Source organism: Pleurodeles waltl, chromosome 6 (genome assembly GCF_031143425.1).
Source record: "Pleurodeles waltl isolate 20211129_DDA chromosome 6, aPleWal1.hap1.20221129, whole genome shotgun sequence".
Taxonomy (NCBI): domain Eukaryota; kingdom Metazoa; phylum Chordata; class Amphibia; order Caudata; family Salamandridae; genus Pleurodeles; species Pleurodeles waltl.
In genome coordinates, this window is record NC_090445.1 from 1,254,265,612 (window position 1) to 1,254,281,715 (window position 16,104).

At 44.0% G+C, this 16,104-nt stretch overlaps 1 protein-coding gene across 1 annotated transcript in view; it reads right to left on the reverse strand.

Annotated features, from left to right (window-relative positions):
• Positions 1-16,104, reverse strand: part of LOC138300789 (cadherin-23-like) — an 834,147-nt gene that overhangs the window by 67,116 nt on the left and 750,927 nt on the right. Inside the window, exon 33 of the mRNA XM_069240562.1 lies at positions 637-697. Coding sequence (XP_069096663.1) covers positions 637-697 — 61 coding nt within the window. The remainder of the gene's footprint in view (positions 1-636; positions 698-16,104) is intronic.

The following is a 16,104-nucleotide window of genomic DNA, read 5'->3' on the forward strand; positions in this document are numbered from 1 at the left end:
TAGCGTAAAAAAAAAAAAAACACTAGGGCAGCACAAGGTGGTGCTAGGGGCTTGTAAATATGCCCCACAGTATGATCAAGAAAGTAGGCAAGGCCGCTTAGCCAAATACTATAAAGAATAAAATACACTCAAATCTACTTGAAAATGATATTGTCGGTCACCTTGAAGGTCTGTAACCTTTTAAATGCACCTTGGTCTGTGGCTTCAGAACTCTACATCACACAGCTCCTTAGTATCTTACAATATCCTTCTGATGTACAGTTAGAGAACTTTATCTCATATAAAGTGGAAAATATTGAAACACTGTGTCTTTGAGTGCATGGAATGCTTGAGTATAGACCCTTCAATATTGGAAACAGTAGTAATCAATGACAGCCAAACTCCTAATTGGAGTTTGAAACCAAAGTCTGATTAAGATTTCAAAGATTTACTTGAACTTCTACACTCACATGTTCATACCCTGATTAGTGACTCCCATCACAATGCAGAGAATACTTTGAAGGTTAATCCTAATGTACCAAGTTCCAAATGTTGTATTCTTCTAACGGCTAACAGAGGTTTCACAGCTGCAACTGCTTGGGAATTCCTCTCTTAAGAAACTGTAAAAGTTGTATAAGACAATGGTTGGCCACTTACCCTTCAAACGAATATTTGTTAGTGTTAGGCATATCCAGGATGTCCATGAAGCCCCTGTTACCTGTACAAAAAAACGGACATATATGCCACAATAAATTAAAACCTCGAATGAATTAATGTTATTCACTTAAAGCCAAACAACACATTCTATATGTATGTTTCGGCAAGCTTGGTTGATTTTGCGTGTGTTTGTATCATTCTTTCCATAAACATTCAGGCCCATATTTAAGGGAAGATGATGGAGCGTGACGCCAAAATTGGCAGTGCTGCGCTCCATCATTTTCACAATGCAGGGATGCACCTTATTTAATTGAATACAGTGCACCCCTGTGTTGACCCCTGCGCTGACGCTAAATTGAGCTGCCTAGTGCCAACGCAGTCATCATTGCACCATCATGCAAGGATGTCTGCGTTGAGGGGTTTGATTGTTTATGTGTGGGAAAGTGTCCCTTCCTACACATAAACAATCACTAATGGTGATTTGGCACTTCTTTGTGTGCTGCAGAATACAATACACACAGAAGTGCCAAAGCGTCATTTTGAAATGATTGTTTATGTGCAGGAAGGGACACCTTCCCACACATAAACAATCATGTCTGGCATTTTGCTCTTTCTATGTGTGCTGCAGAAAGCAGCACACATAGAAAAAGCAAAAAATATTCCTCCTTGTTGCGCCTTGCTAACGCCACTGCTGAGGTGGCGTTAGATTTTGGCGCTGCCTCACGTTTATGAAAACTCATAAATCTGAGGCAGCGTCAAAATACAATGGGTGTTCCTTTAGCATACCCATAGCAACACCCATTGCACGCCCCTTCCACACAAAGGGCTGCGTGTGAAGGGGCCGTATTTACAAGGTGGCATTAAGCCACAAAAAGTGGCTTAACACCACCTTTTAAATACGGCTCAGGGCATTACGCCACCGGAGCATCATAAAAGGTGATGCTCTGATGGCGCTTGGGGCTCCCAAATATAACCCCTCAATTACTGTGTAATGCCTAGTCTTGCATGTGATAGCTACAACGTTTCAGAGCAAAAGCTGATACTTCTTGTATAGAGAAGTAATGTGGCTCAGCATTTAAAACATTGATTTGGAATTGAACCAGCTAAAGGAGGAGGTGAGAACATGGCCTGAAGGCTCCCGACCCTGCACCTTGGATAATTGCTAGATCTCGGCACACCCGCATTCTTGACACTGTTATACAAGATATGAAGAATTACAACAACAAAAACATGTTAACAGGTCTTCTCTGTCTCTGCATTCGGGATCTGGAACAACATTCCCCTATCCATCAGGACTGCCTCATTTCTGCTACAATTTAGCAGAGTAGAAAACACTCCTCTTCAAATAACACTACACCATGAGGCGGCAGCAGGCCACTTTCACGCCTAGAAACCAGCCACCTCTCCGATCTCACATCGACTTTGTCTTTGCATTTCACCTTGTACAGAATTCTGCTGCGTGCGTGATAGGTTTACACTATATAAATACCACAAACATACAGATACATACATATTTAGTTACGTTTTGGAAAATGAGGCTCATATATTCTTTTGTGCCGATGCTTGCACAATCTAAAGTAATGCTTGCGGCGCTATCTGGACCATGCTGCTGTTTCTGGCCTGCCTCTGATTTCCGAGGCTGTTGGGTAGTTTTGCACGCGGCAAGACGTGTTGCACTGCCCCCCGAATCATCGTTTGCGGGAATGTCTTCACTGCCGTGGGCAGGGAGATGGGTGCCCACTCAGAGGAGTTCCTCAGCAGTGGCCCCTCGTTGATGAACGGTAAGGGCTCAACAGTTAAAGAAGGGCAATGGAGGCCAGCGGGTAGCACGGTTGGGGGAATTCTGCTGTGGCAGACAACGCTCCTGGTATGCTCTGTCGATAAAGCGCATAATACTGTCGGATGGCAGTCTCGAGGAAAGTGGCAGGGGTTTGTTTGTGCAGACACACAGCTGTTGGGTGTTTATTCATAACCGTTTATGGGGAATTGTACTAATTGGAGTGGGACAAGTGCGGGGTTTAATGACTGCGCCACGAAGAACTATACCCATGATAATTTATACTAAGGGGACTAACTGGGAGGGAACAACTATGATTCCACGGCAAGACAGTTGCAGTCGAATAGCTCTCTGGAATCCTAGCCAAAATGGATCGATTCTCAAAAAATGTGAAGACGGAATAACACATGATATTTACGTGTGTAATTTCTGTGAAATTACACATTTTACGCTTCCTACACTGGGACAGTTTACTGCACGTAGAAACTTGTTCCAGAAGGTGTACTTCAAGTACAGATTTCATGCAAGACACGTCTTTAAGCATTTCTGCAGTGGCGGGATCGTTAGTATCAAAGTAAAAAAGTATTTGTAAGTGCAAGATTAGCTGATAACATTATTGTTTGATTTGGGTACATATAAAACATCTGATTACTCAGATACATTAGCGCACGACTCTTTTACATACGGTACTGCAATTTTTTTTCCATTTTCTGCAACTCAAGGCAACACATCCTATAGGGGTGGAAGGTGGAAGAACATTCAGTGGTGAATATTGAGGTCCTGGAGACTGGGGTGTTCATTGTTGTTATGAAAAAGAAGTATCTTATATAAATCTGAGAAATTTGCTGATTAACTCTAGTTTACTCTCTAGGGGAAATGTCTGCTTGCGGTGCTATAGCTAAATGAGAAAATTGCTGTTACATTGAGCTCACAGTCACTTTAGATGGTGATGAAAAATTACAATGAACTGTTTACATCCTTGTTTCTGGAAAAAGACTGTGTACCCTCTGATCATATGAACTAGGAGTCTTAGGAAATTCTTCTCTTTGTTTGAACTGAGTATACCTTCCACGTTGAGACTATAATCTCCGCTTCCATTTTTAGATGAAAAACCTGTCAATGTGCCTGCCACCACAGAAAAGTTTTACCTGGTGCTAAAACATACTGTTTATTGCGATACCTTACTGCTAAAGTACTTTCTGATTCTTTCTGTGCTGAGATACAGAGCCTGGCAATTCATTGTGTATCAAGTGAATCTGCCCTGTGTTGTCCCACTGCCCTACAGAGACTCTTCACTGCAGTTAGTCATGGGTAAGAGTTTTCAGCCAAATCCAACCGCCTAAATTTAGGGATACTCTGAGTTCTGGAATCTTCCAAAACACCTTTGTGTTTGGGGTACCAGAATTTGTGAGAGATTCATGCCACTGAACAGTTCTAGAAAGAGTTTGTTAAGAAAGTCATAGCTTTCTAGCCACCATCTTATCATTAGAAACTATGGGGCTCTTTTACAAGCCCCTTGCGCTGACGCAGCATCACTGTTTTTGTGACGCTGTGGTGGCGCAAGCAGTCCTTTGCAGTGCGCCATATTTACAAACTGGTGCAATGGAACCACTGCACCAGTTTATAAAACCCTGCACCACATTATACCTGCACCAGGTATAATGTATGCTAAAATGGGCGTTCCAACGTTAAAAGCCAAGCAGAACTGGCACAGTGAAATTTACTACATTTCACTGCGCTATTCTGCGCCTTCGTAGTGTCACTTTTTTAACGCCTGCTCAGAGCAGGCGTTACAGTGAAACTGGGCTTTTAACATTGGACCCTCCTATCGTTGCTGGATTAGTGTCAGATTACCAATGCTACTCCAACAATGCACCACTTTTGTGCCCACAGGAGCACTGTATCATAAATTCAGTGCTACCAGGGTGTGTTCAGGGGCCTGGGACTTGCGCTGGAAAACCTGTCCATCAATGCAGATGCGCCAGTTACTAGTAAATGAGGCCCTATGTATCAATTATAGGGCTAATGCTTTCAGTAATTGTTGTATTCATAATTTAAAGTAAGAGCTGCACAGATATATGTACGGCCTTTTCATAGCTAACAAGTGGCCCCACGCTTCTTGTAATACCATAATGCAGTACTGGATTTTTAACACCCAGCACACTGCAGTCTGGCGCATGTAGCTCCACACGTAGCATTATAATTATGGGATTATTTCTCAAAGGTCTATGGGTGTCAATGCCTTTTTAAAGGAAATGCAGTCCTTTCATTTCCTGTTATTAACTTTGTTAACGTATTTAGCTCTTAATGATTACGTTTTGATCAGTATTCACTCAGTATTTGATGTATAAACCTTTAATTTATAGTACTGTTTATGTTACTGTGATTGCTTTTGAAATCTATCAATAAAAAAGAAACACTGACCATCCTAAACGTAGCAATTTTACAGCCCCATGTAGGATGGAAGGCTGCACCCTGCGTATTTGTCAAGCAGCTCATTTCATGAACTACAGAAGTACGGCCAAGTCCCGAAATAACACAATTGAAATGTTGTTATTTTGTTATGTTTAAAAACAATGACATGTTGAAACTATAAATGCTTACATTCATCATCATCATCATATACTTTATTCGACCATAGGTCATAAAAGTTACACATTAAATCGTACAAAAAGGGTGCGTTTGTTCCATTATGCTTTCACACTGGCTTAAAATAAATTTTAGAATAAAAATAGCTTCTCTAAAACCTTCAAAATACGACCAAGATTTAAAAATTTTAAGTGCTAGGTTGATGTTACATAGTGATACAGTTCCTTGATAGTTTAGATAGCATACTTTGACATGAAGAGCCTGCTCCCGGCGCAATCATCTTATAGGCAAATTTAGGCACTGCCAAGTCATTGGAGACACAAGCACAATGAAATAAAAAGCTTATATAATAGCTTAAAATGGATATCGGATTCATGTTAAGATGGCACGAATACCAGACAGGTGCATAAAAATAACTCTTTGCGGCTAACACTAGTAAAAAAAATAGCAGAAACACAGGATGATTACCCACATATTTGTCTGAGAAAAATCTATTCAAGGCCCTGTCCAGACCACATGGTCAATAATTAATCATCATCATCATTATCAACTTTGTTCGATCAATGACCATAAAACACATAAAACAAGATAATAAATAGTTCTTAAGCAAATAAATAAATACACATTTATAAATTGGTGTAGAAACATTAGAAGAATAACTTAAATTGCACATATGACTCTAAAACTTATCTATAGAAGAGATGAGACCTTAAATTACTTTTTGGAGATGGCATCGTATGCGCCAAGCTGTTGCTAAATACTTGCTTACTGAAAGAATTACGTCGGTTGAATTGTGGCTTTTTAGAACCCGTAGAGCCAAAGCAGTTCTTGAATCCCATGTCCCTGCAAATATTGCGGATCCATTTTAGTCGCGGAATCGCATAGGCTGGGCAAAAGAACATGAAATGCTCAATGGTTTCGAAAGTACTGCCACAGGCAGGGCATATATCGGGAAGATTACTCGACCCCCACCTATGAATCAATGACATCAGGGGCAGAGAGCCAAAACGAAACCTTGCATATAAGCTCTTGCCCTGCAAATCCGGTATAACATCCAAATAGGATTCAAACTTTGGTGACCATTTAATATCAATGAAGGAATTAGTTAAGCGGCCGTGGGATTTGTGGGTTATATGTAGTTGTCCTTAACATAAGACCAATAGGTTAACTTTAAAACGTTTTTATGCCGTCTCTCTAATTTATGGGGATTTTCCCAATAATCACCCAGACCCAATAGTCGGAGCCAATGGGCCACGTGGCGAATCCAGGGTAGAGTATTAGCGTTCTGGCATTTCAATAGATCGAGTAATGCGGTTTTATATATATCTAGTTCGGGGGTTATCCATAACCTGATCCAATAAAGGAGGGGTCTTAGAGTAGCTAGATCTGCTACTCGGCTTAACCCCAGATCTAGAAATAATGGAAGCAAGGGTGTAGTGCGTGGACATGCAGTTAAGGCCCTTGCAAAGTTGTTTTCCCCCACACTGATCTTGTTACAGTTAGCGCAACCCCATACCCCCGCTCCGTACAGGGCTGCACTTTGAGCCTTAGCTGTATACATTTTTATTGCTGGGGAAACAACTTTGGTAGAGGTGCTTTGATAGAAACGCAATATGGATGAGGCTCTGTGTTGTAGGAGCCCTGCACTTTTTGTAATCTGCTCTTCCCATAATAGTTTGCTGGTTAGCCTAACTCCCAGGTAATCTATAGAGCTTACTTCCTTCAACGGTACTCCCTCAATATGAATGGAACATTCATATGTGTGATTTATAGATTACTCACATGTCCCTACAGCAGGTGCATTATCTACTGAGATATTTTGCTGCAGGGTTTAAATATGATGTTTTATCTGGATATCACAAGCAGAAGCAACGTACTTGATTTTGTTTTACCATCAAATCTGTCCAGCTTTAAGCCCCACCACTCCTTTCTCAAAGTTCTTCCTCCCTTTGAACTAATATTATCTGTTTGTTTTGCTACGAATATTTTTCTTTAAACCTAAGGTCCATAAACCTCCTAAACCTCCACATTGTGTTCTTAAACCAGGAATTAGGCCCTGGTATACGTGGATGACACGAATTGCTTATGAAGACACATGAATTGGTCTGATGCTCGCCAATTCTCACTTGTCAAAACAAGTTGACCACTAAGATAAAAGGATGCGCAGGCCTAAACTCATCTATTGATGTCAGCTTTCCTGCAGCTCAGATCCAGTGGCCTTCTCTGTGTTGTGTACAGCACAATATAGGACAACATCGAGCTTCAACAACCCAACAGAAATGTACATTTCTGGATACGGGGTGTGCACACACTGAATGAAAAGATCGACTAAAGTGACTGACTACTCATCGTTCATGATTACTGTGGCTCTCTATTTGTGCATGCTTGCATAGTTATCAAAACACTTGCTTCCACTTACAGATGGTGTATTGTTATACTATTCCACTTCATGAATGCGTTCTTGTTTTTTCCATTGGCTACTGCTTATTGATGTGTGCTATTTTTGTTTGTTCTGTTGCATTTGTTTAGTTTCAGAGTTCTAGCCTACCTGGTTAAAAGCCATCAGTTTTGCTATGTTTTAGGGTGCAGAAAAAAGTACAACGTGCCTCAAGGTCCTAATTTATTTTATCACATCTGGCTGGATCTCAGTGCCTGACTTTTAAGAACAGTTAGACAAATTAAGAGGTATTCGAATTAAGCCGTCTATAGGGAACGCTTTAGTTAGCACCTAAAGAGACTTGCAAACCAATCAGATACAATGAAACTGAGCTCTGGAGACAGCTATATTTCTCCTTTTTCCTGCCTAGAGACCATTATAAACTCAAATTCCAGAGATAGGGGCATAATAACACAGTACAGAGGCAGAGCATGAGAACCCTCATAAAGTGGTGATTTATTTACATTATTGTAGGAGGCTGGACTGGCTTGTAGTGAGTACCAAGGGGTACTTGCACCTTGCACCAGGCCCAGTTATCCCTTATTAGTGTATAGGGTGTCTAGCAGCTTAGGCTGATAGATAATGGTAGCTTAGCAGAGCAGCTTAGGCTGAACTAGGAGACGTGTGAAGCTACTACAGTACCACTTAGTGTCATATGCACAATATCATAAGAAAACACAATACACAGTTATACTAAAAATAAAGGTACTTTATTTTTATGACAATATGCCAAAGTATCTTAGAGTGTACCCTCAGTGAGAGGATAGGAAATATACACAAGATATATATACACAATAGCAAAAATATGCAGTATAGTCTTAGAAAACAGTGCAAACAATGTATAGTTACAATAGGATGCAATGGGGAAACATAGGGATAGGGGCAACACAAACCATATACTCCAAAAGTGGAATGCGAACCACGAATGGACCCCAAACCTATGTGACCTGGTAGAGGGTCGCTGGGACTATTAGAAAATAGTGAGAGTTAGAAAAATAACCCTCCCCAAGACCCTGAAAAGTGAGTGCAAAGTGCACTAAAGTTCCCCTAAGGACAAAGAAGTCGTGTTAGAGGAATAATGCAGGAAAGACACAAACCAACAATGCAACAACGATGGATTTCCAATCTTGGGTACCTGTGGAACAAGGGGACCAAGTCCAAAAGTCACAAGCAAGTCGGAGATGGGCAGATGCCCAGGAAATGCCAGCTGTGGATGCAAAGAAGCTTCTACTGGACAGAAGAAGCTGAGGTTTCCGCAAGAACGAAAAGGGCTAGAGACTTCCCCTTTGGTGGACGGATCCCTCTCGCCGTGGAGAATCGTGCAGAAGTGTTTTCCCGCCGAAAAAACGCCAACAACCCTTGCTAGCTGCAAATCGTGCGGTTAGCGTTTTTGAATGCTGCTGTGGCCCAGGAGGGACCAGGAGGTCGCAAATTGGACCAGGAGAGAGAGGGGACATCGAGCAAGACAAGGAGCCCTCTCAGCAGCAGGTAGCACCCGGAGAAGTGCCAGAAACAGGCACTACGAGGATGTGTGAAACGGTGCTCACCCGAAGTTACACAAAGGAGTCCCACGTCGCCGGAGACCAACTTAGAAAGTCGTGCAATGCAGGTTAGAGTGCCGTGGACCCAGGCTTGGCTGTGCACGAAGGATTTCCGCCGGAAGTGCACAGGGGCCGGAGTAGCTGCAAAAGTCGCGGTTCCCAGCAATGCAGTCTAGCGAGGTGAGGCAAGGACTTACCTCCACCAAACTTGGACTGAAGAGTCACTGGACTGTGGGAGTCACTTGGACAGAGTTGCTGGATTCGAGGGACCTCGCTCGTCGTGCTGAGAGGAGACCCAAGGGACCGGTAATGCAGCTTTTTGGTGCCTACGGTTGCAGGGGGAAGATTCCGTCGACCCACGGGAGATTTCTTCGGAGCTTCTAGTGCAGAGAGGAGGTAGACTACCCCCACAGCATGCACCACCAGGAAAACGGTCGAGAAGGCGGCAGGATCAGCGTTACAGAGTTGCAGTAGTTGTCTTTGCTACTTTGTTGCAGTGTTGCAGGCTTCCAGCGCGGTCAGCAGTCGATTCCTTGGCAGAAGGTGAAGAGAGAGATGCAGAGGAACTCGGATGAGCTCTTGCATTCGTTATCTAAAGTTTCCCCAGAGACAGAGACCCTAAATAGCCAGAAAAGAGGGTTTGGCTACCTAGGAGAGAGGATAGGCTAGCAACACCTGAAGGAGCCTATCAGAAGGAGTCTCTGATGTCACCTGGTGGCACTGGCCACTCAGAGCAGTCCAGTGTGCCAGCAGCACCTCTGTTTCCAAGATGGCAGAGGTCTGGAGCACACTGGAGGAGCTCTGGACACCTCCCAGGGGAGGTGCAGGTCAGGGGAGTGGTCACTCTCCTTTCCTTTGTCCAGTTTCGCGCCAGAGCAGGGCTAAGGGGTCCCTGAACCGGTGTAAACTGGCTTATGCAGAAATGGGCACCAAATGTGCCCATGAAAGCATTTCCAGAGGCTGGGGGAGGCTACTCCTCCCCTGCCTTCACACCATTTTCCAAAGGGAGAGGGTGTAACACCCTCTCTCAGAGGAAGTCCTTTGTTCTGCCATCCTGGGACAAGCCTGGCTTGACCCCAGGGGGCAGAAACCTGTCTGAGGGGTTGGCAGCAGCAGCAGCTGCAGTGAAACCCCAGGAAAGGCAGTTTGGCAGTACCAGGGTCTGTGCTACAGACCACTGGGATCATGGGATTGTGTCAACTATGCCAGGATGGCATAGAGGGGGCAATTCCATGATCATAGACATGTTACATGGCCATATTCGGAGTTACCATTGTGAAGCTACATATAGGTAGTGACCTATATGTAGTGCACGCGTGTAATGGTGTCCCCGCACTCACAAAGTCCGGGGAATTGGCCCTGAACAATGTGGGGGCACCTTGGCTAGTGCCAGGGTGCCCTCACACTAAGTAACTTTGCACCTAACTTTTACCAGGTAAAGGTTAGACATATAGGTGACTTATAAGTTACTTAAGTGCAGTGTAAAATGGCTGTGAAATAACGTGGACGTTATTTCACTCAGGCTGCAGTGGAAGGCCTGTGTAAGAATTGTCAGAGCTCCCTATGGGTGGCAAAAGAAATGCTGCAGCCCATATGGATCTCCTTGAACCCCAATACCCTGGGTACCTTAGTACCATATACTAGGGAATTATAAGGGTGTTCCAGTAAGCCAATGTAAATTGGTAAAATTGGTCACTAGCCTGTTAGTGACAATTTAAAAGAAATGAGAGAGCATAACCACTGAGGTTCTGGTTAGCAGAGCCTCAGTGAGACAGTTAGGCACCACACAGGGAACACATACATATAGGCCACAAACTTATGAGCACTGGGGTCCTGACTAGCAGGGTCCCAGTGACACATAACAAACCTACTGAAAACATAGGGTTTTCACTATGAGCACTGGGCCCTGGCTAGCAGGATCCCAGTGAGACAGTGAAAACACCCTGACATACACTCACAAACAGGCCAAATGTGGGGGTAACAAGGCTAGAAAGAGGCTACTTTCTCAAACAACCCCCCACAAACGAAGGACAATAAGGCTAACCTTGGCCAGTTGAGACTTTATTGTCTAAGTGGTGATAAGTAGAGAGTAGCTCTGCAATAGACTGGTTACTCCCTTTATCATCCACTATAAGGTTACTTCCCTGTGGGGATGTAAACCACCCTGTTTGAAGTTTTTTTAGCTAAGCAACAATGTGAAGATGTATTATCAGAGTTTCTATCAGTAAGTTTTAGTTTAGAGCAGTGGGAATTGTCCACTGAACCTATTTGTAGTGATGGAAATGCCAGACAGGGATGCTGTCTCAGAAAAGCCATAGCTGGGCAAAAACTTTGTCCATATGGCTGGAAGAGAGAACAGGGATGCTGTTTCTCTTGAGTTGGAGCAGGGCAGGGATGCTGTCCTATGAGCTCCACACTAGGGCAGGGATGCTGTCCCAATTGTTGTGAGGTAGTGCAGGGTTTCTGCACTAAAGTTTCTCTGGGAGGGTTGGAGGGATGCTCCATGTTAACTAAAATGGTGCTCTTTTTCTCACCAATGTTAGTTATCCCACAGAGAGGTAGTTCTACCTCAGGGAGTCCAGCTTTGCTAGCTGATGATTCCCTTGGAACAGGTGCCACCCCAGGAGAGGTTTCTCCCACCACAGGAATGGTATCCTGAATGGTAGGGTGGTTAGGGGAGACTGTGATACCCTTTTTACCTGTTGATGGAGAGGGATCCTGAGTTTTCAGGCCTTCTCTCCTTTGCTTTTTCATTTCAGTAGAAATGAGAGGGAACAATTCCTCTGGGATGCCCAGCATGGCTGCATGGGCATAAAACTCTACGTCAGCCCAACCTGAGGCCTCTAGGTCATTACCTAAGAGACAATCTACAGGTAAGCTAGGTGATACTACCACCTGCTTAGGGCCAGTAACTCCACCCCAACTAAACTGAATTATAGCTAAGGGAAGAAACTTAGTGGAGTTATGGACATCAATAATCTTATACTGTTGTCCAATGATGTGTTGATCAGGATGCACTAGGTTTTCAGTCACCAAAGTGATACTGGCACCTGTGTCCCTGTAGGCCAAGGCCTCAACACCATTTATTGAAACTGTCTGCCTGTACTTATCCATTGTAAGGGGACAAGCATCCAGTGTGGCAAGGCCAATGCCACTAGGTGTGACAGAAACTGTCTTGGGAGTTACTACCCCAGTTTCTACTATGGACCCATAAGTGAACCCAACTACACCCTTAACATGACTGTTGCCACCAGTCCCACCACTAGTACCACTACTGCTAGGGGCACTAGAGCTTGATGTATTAGTGGTGGTAGGCTCAGGGGGTTTGCCTGGACAGGACTTATCCCCTGGCCTATGGCCTCTATTTTTACACACAAAGCACCAAGGCTTTTTAAATTGTGTAGGTTGAGAAGAAGAGGATGAATTTGTTTTATCCCCACCCCCTGAAGAGTGTTTAAGATTTGAAGTGGGATCTTTGGTTTTACCCTTATCCCCATGCTTATCTTGAGATTTTTCACCATCTTTCTTCTTATTGTTCTCTTTGTCACCACCTGTATGAACTTTTCTGTTCACCCTTGTTCTGACCCATTTGTCTGCCTTCTTTCCCAATTCTTGGGGAGAGGTCAGATCAGAGTCCACCAAGTACTGGTGCAACAAATCAGACACACAATTATTAAGAATATGCTCTCTCAGGATCAAGTTATACAGGCTGTCATAATCAGTAACTTTACTGCCATGTAACCACCCCTCCAAGGCCTTCACTGAATGGTCAATGAAATCAACCCAGTCTTGTGAAGACTCCTTTTTGGTCTCTCTGAACTTTATCCTGTATTGTTCAGTGGTTAAGCCATAACCATCCAGGAGTGCATTCTTAAGTACTGTAAAATTATTGGCATCACTTTCTTTCACAGTAAGGAGCCTATCCCTACCTTTTCCACTAAATGATAGCCATAGGATAGCAGCCCACTGCCTTTGAGGGACATCCTGTACAACACAGGCCCTCTCAAGTGCAGCAAACCACTTGTTAATGTCATCCCCCTCCTTAAAAGGGGGAACTATCTTATGCAGATTCCTGGAATCATGCTCTTTTGCAGGATGACTATGGGGAATACTGCTGTTGCCACCATGGGTTTCAAAACCCAACTTCTGTCTTTCCTTCTCTAGTTCTAAAGACTGTCTATCCAAATCCAGCTGTTGCTTTTTAAGCTTCAGTCTGGTTTGTTCCACTCTCAACTTATTGAGTTCCCTTTCTAACAATCTGTCATCAGGGTTGGTGGGAGGGACATTCCTAGACACAGAAGTATGATGAGAATGAACAGAAGGAGACCTGTCCCTTACAGAGGGCACCCTAACAGCTTGGCTGACAGTGTAATGTGAGAGCACATCATCTGTATGATGTGACTCCACCTCAGTACCAACTATGCTAGACTGTCTTGTAATGGGAAGGCTAAGAAGTTTCTTTCCTGAACCTTTACCTGGGGGAGTCCCTGGATCAGATTGAGAACCATTAGCTACTTTTTCAACAGACGGGGCACTTTTAGCCTTATCTTGTTCTCTAAGCATATTAAGTAACAGTTTCAAGGAAGGATTCTTCCCTACACTCAAACCTCTCTCTGTGCAGAGACTCCTTGCTCCTTTCCAGCTAAGGTGATCATATGCAATCTTAGACAGGTCAACATTTTGGCCTGTGCCAGACATTTTTAGAGAGAGTTAAAGTGATAGAAAAAGAGAAAAAAGTTTGTCAGAGCTTTTAGAAAGACAGAGAAAAAAACTTTTAAAACTTTTTAGAAAGTTTAGAAGTACTTTTCAGCACTTAGAAAAGAGTGAAAAGAGGCAAAGGCAAAACTTTTTGGCTATGTGTATATACACTGACCTTGTTTTGAATATTTTTCTCTTATGAAAAGTACAATGACAAGAGTGGTAAGTAGTCTCAAAGCACTCATCCCACCGCTGCACAACCAATGTAGGAGGCTGGACTGGCTTGTAGTGAGTACCAAGGGGTACTTGCACCTTGCACCAGGCCCAGTTATCCCTTATTAGTGTATAGGGTGTCTAGCAGCTTAGGCTGATAGATAATGGTAGCTTAGCAGAGCAGCTTAGGCTGAACTAGGAGACGTGTGAAGCTACTACAGTACCACTTAGTGTCATATGCACAATATCATAAGAAAACACAATACACAGTTATACTAAAAATAAAGGTACTTTATTTTTATGACAATATGCCAAAGTATCTTAGAGTGTACCCTCAGTGAGAGGATAGGAAATATACACAAGATATATATACACAATAGCAAAAATATGCAGTATAGTCTTAGAAAACAGTGCAAACAATGTATAGTTACAATAGGATGCAATGGGGAAACATAGGGATAGGGGCAACACAAACCATATACTCCAAAAGTGGAATGCAAACCACGAATGGACCCCAAACCTATGTGACCTGGTAGAGGGTCGCTGGGACTATTAGAAAATAGTGAGAGTTAGAAAAATAACCCTCCCCAAGACCCTGAAAAGTGAGTGCAAAGTGCACTAAAGTTCCCCTAAGGACAAAGAAGTCGTGTTAGAGGAATAATGCAGGAAAGACACAAACCAACAATGCAACAACGATGGATTTCCAATCTTGGGTACCTGTGGAACAAGGGGACCAAGTCCAAAAGTCACAAGCAAGTCGGAGATGGGCAGATGCCCAGGAAATGCCAGCTGTGGATGCAAAGAAGCTTCTACTGGACAGAAGAAGCTGAGGTTTCTGCAGGAACGAAAAGGGCTAGTGACTTCCCCTTTGGTGGACGGATCCCTCTCGCCGTGGAGAGTCGTGCAGAAGTGTTTTCCCACCGAAGAACGCCAACAAGCCTTGCTAGCTGCAAATCGTGCGGTTAGCATTTTTGGATGCTGCTGTGGCCCAGGAGGGACCAGGAGGTCGCAAATTGGACCAGGAGAGAGAGGGGACATCGAGCAAGACAAGGAGCCCTCTCAGCAGCAGGTAGCACCTGGAGAAGTGCCAGAAACAGTGTAGGAAGTTGGCTCTGTATGTGCTATTTCAAAGTAAGGAATAGCATGCACAGAGTCCAAGGGTTCCCCTTAGAGGTAAAATAGTGGTAAAAATAGATAATACTAATGCTCTATTTTGTGGTAGTGTGGTCGAGCAGTAGGCTTATCCAAGGAGTAGTGTTAAGCATTTGTTGTACATACACATAGACAATAAATGAGGTACACACACTCAGAGACAAATCCAGCCAATAGGTTTTTATATAGAAAAATATCTTTTCTTAGTTTATTTTAAGAACCACAGGTTCAAATTCTACATGTAATAGCTCGTTCGAAAGGTATTGCAGGTAAGTACTTTAGGAACTTCAAATCATCAAAATTGCATGTATACTTTTCAAGTTATTGACAAATAGCTGTTTTAAAAGTGGACACTTAGTGCAATTTTCACAGTTCCTAGGGGAGGTAAGTTTTGATTAGTTTTTCCAGGTAAGTAAGACACTTACAGGGTTCAGTTCTTGGTCCAAGGTAGCCCACCGTTGGGGGTTCAGAGCAACCCCAAAGTCACCACACCAGCAGCTCAGGGCCGGTCAGGTGCAGAGTTCAAAGTGGTGCCCAAAACACATAGGCTAGAATGGAGAGAAGGGGGTGCCCCGGTTCCGGTCTGCTTGCAGGTAAGTACCCGCGTCTTCGGAGGGCAGACCAGGGGGGTTTTGTAGGGCACCGGGGGGGACACAAGTCCACACAGAAATTTCACCCTCAGCGGCGCGGGGGCGGCCGGGTGCAGTGTAGAAACAAGCGTCGGGTTTGTAATGGAAGTCAATGGGAGATCTAGGGATCTCTTCAGCGCTGCAGGCAGGCAAGGGGGGGGTTCCTCGGGGAAACCTCCACTTGGTCAAGGGAGAGGGACTCCTGGGGGTCACTCCTCCAGTGAAAGTCCGGTCCTTCAGGTCCTGGGGGCTGCGGGTGCAGGGTCTCTCCCAGGTGTCGGGACTTTGGATTCAAGGAGTCGCGGTCAGGGGAAGCCTCGGGATTCCCTCTGCAGGCGGCGCTGTGGGGGCTCAGGGGGGACAGGTTTTGGTACTCACAGTATCAGAGTAGTCCTGGGGTCCCTCCTGAGGCGTCGGATCTCCACCAGCCGA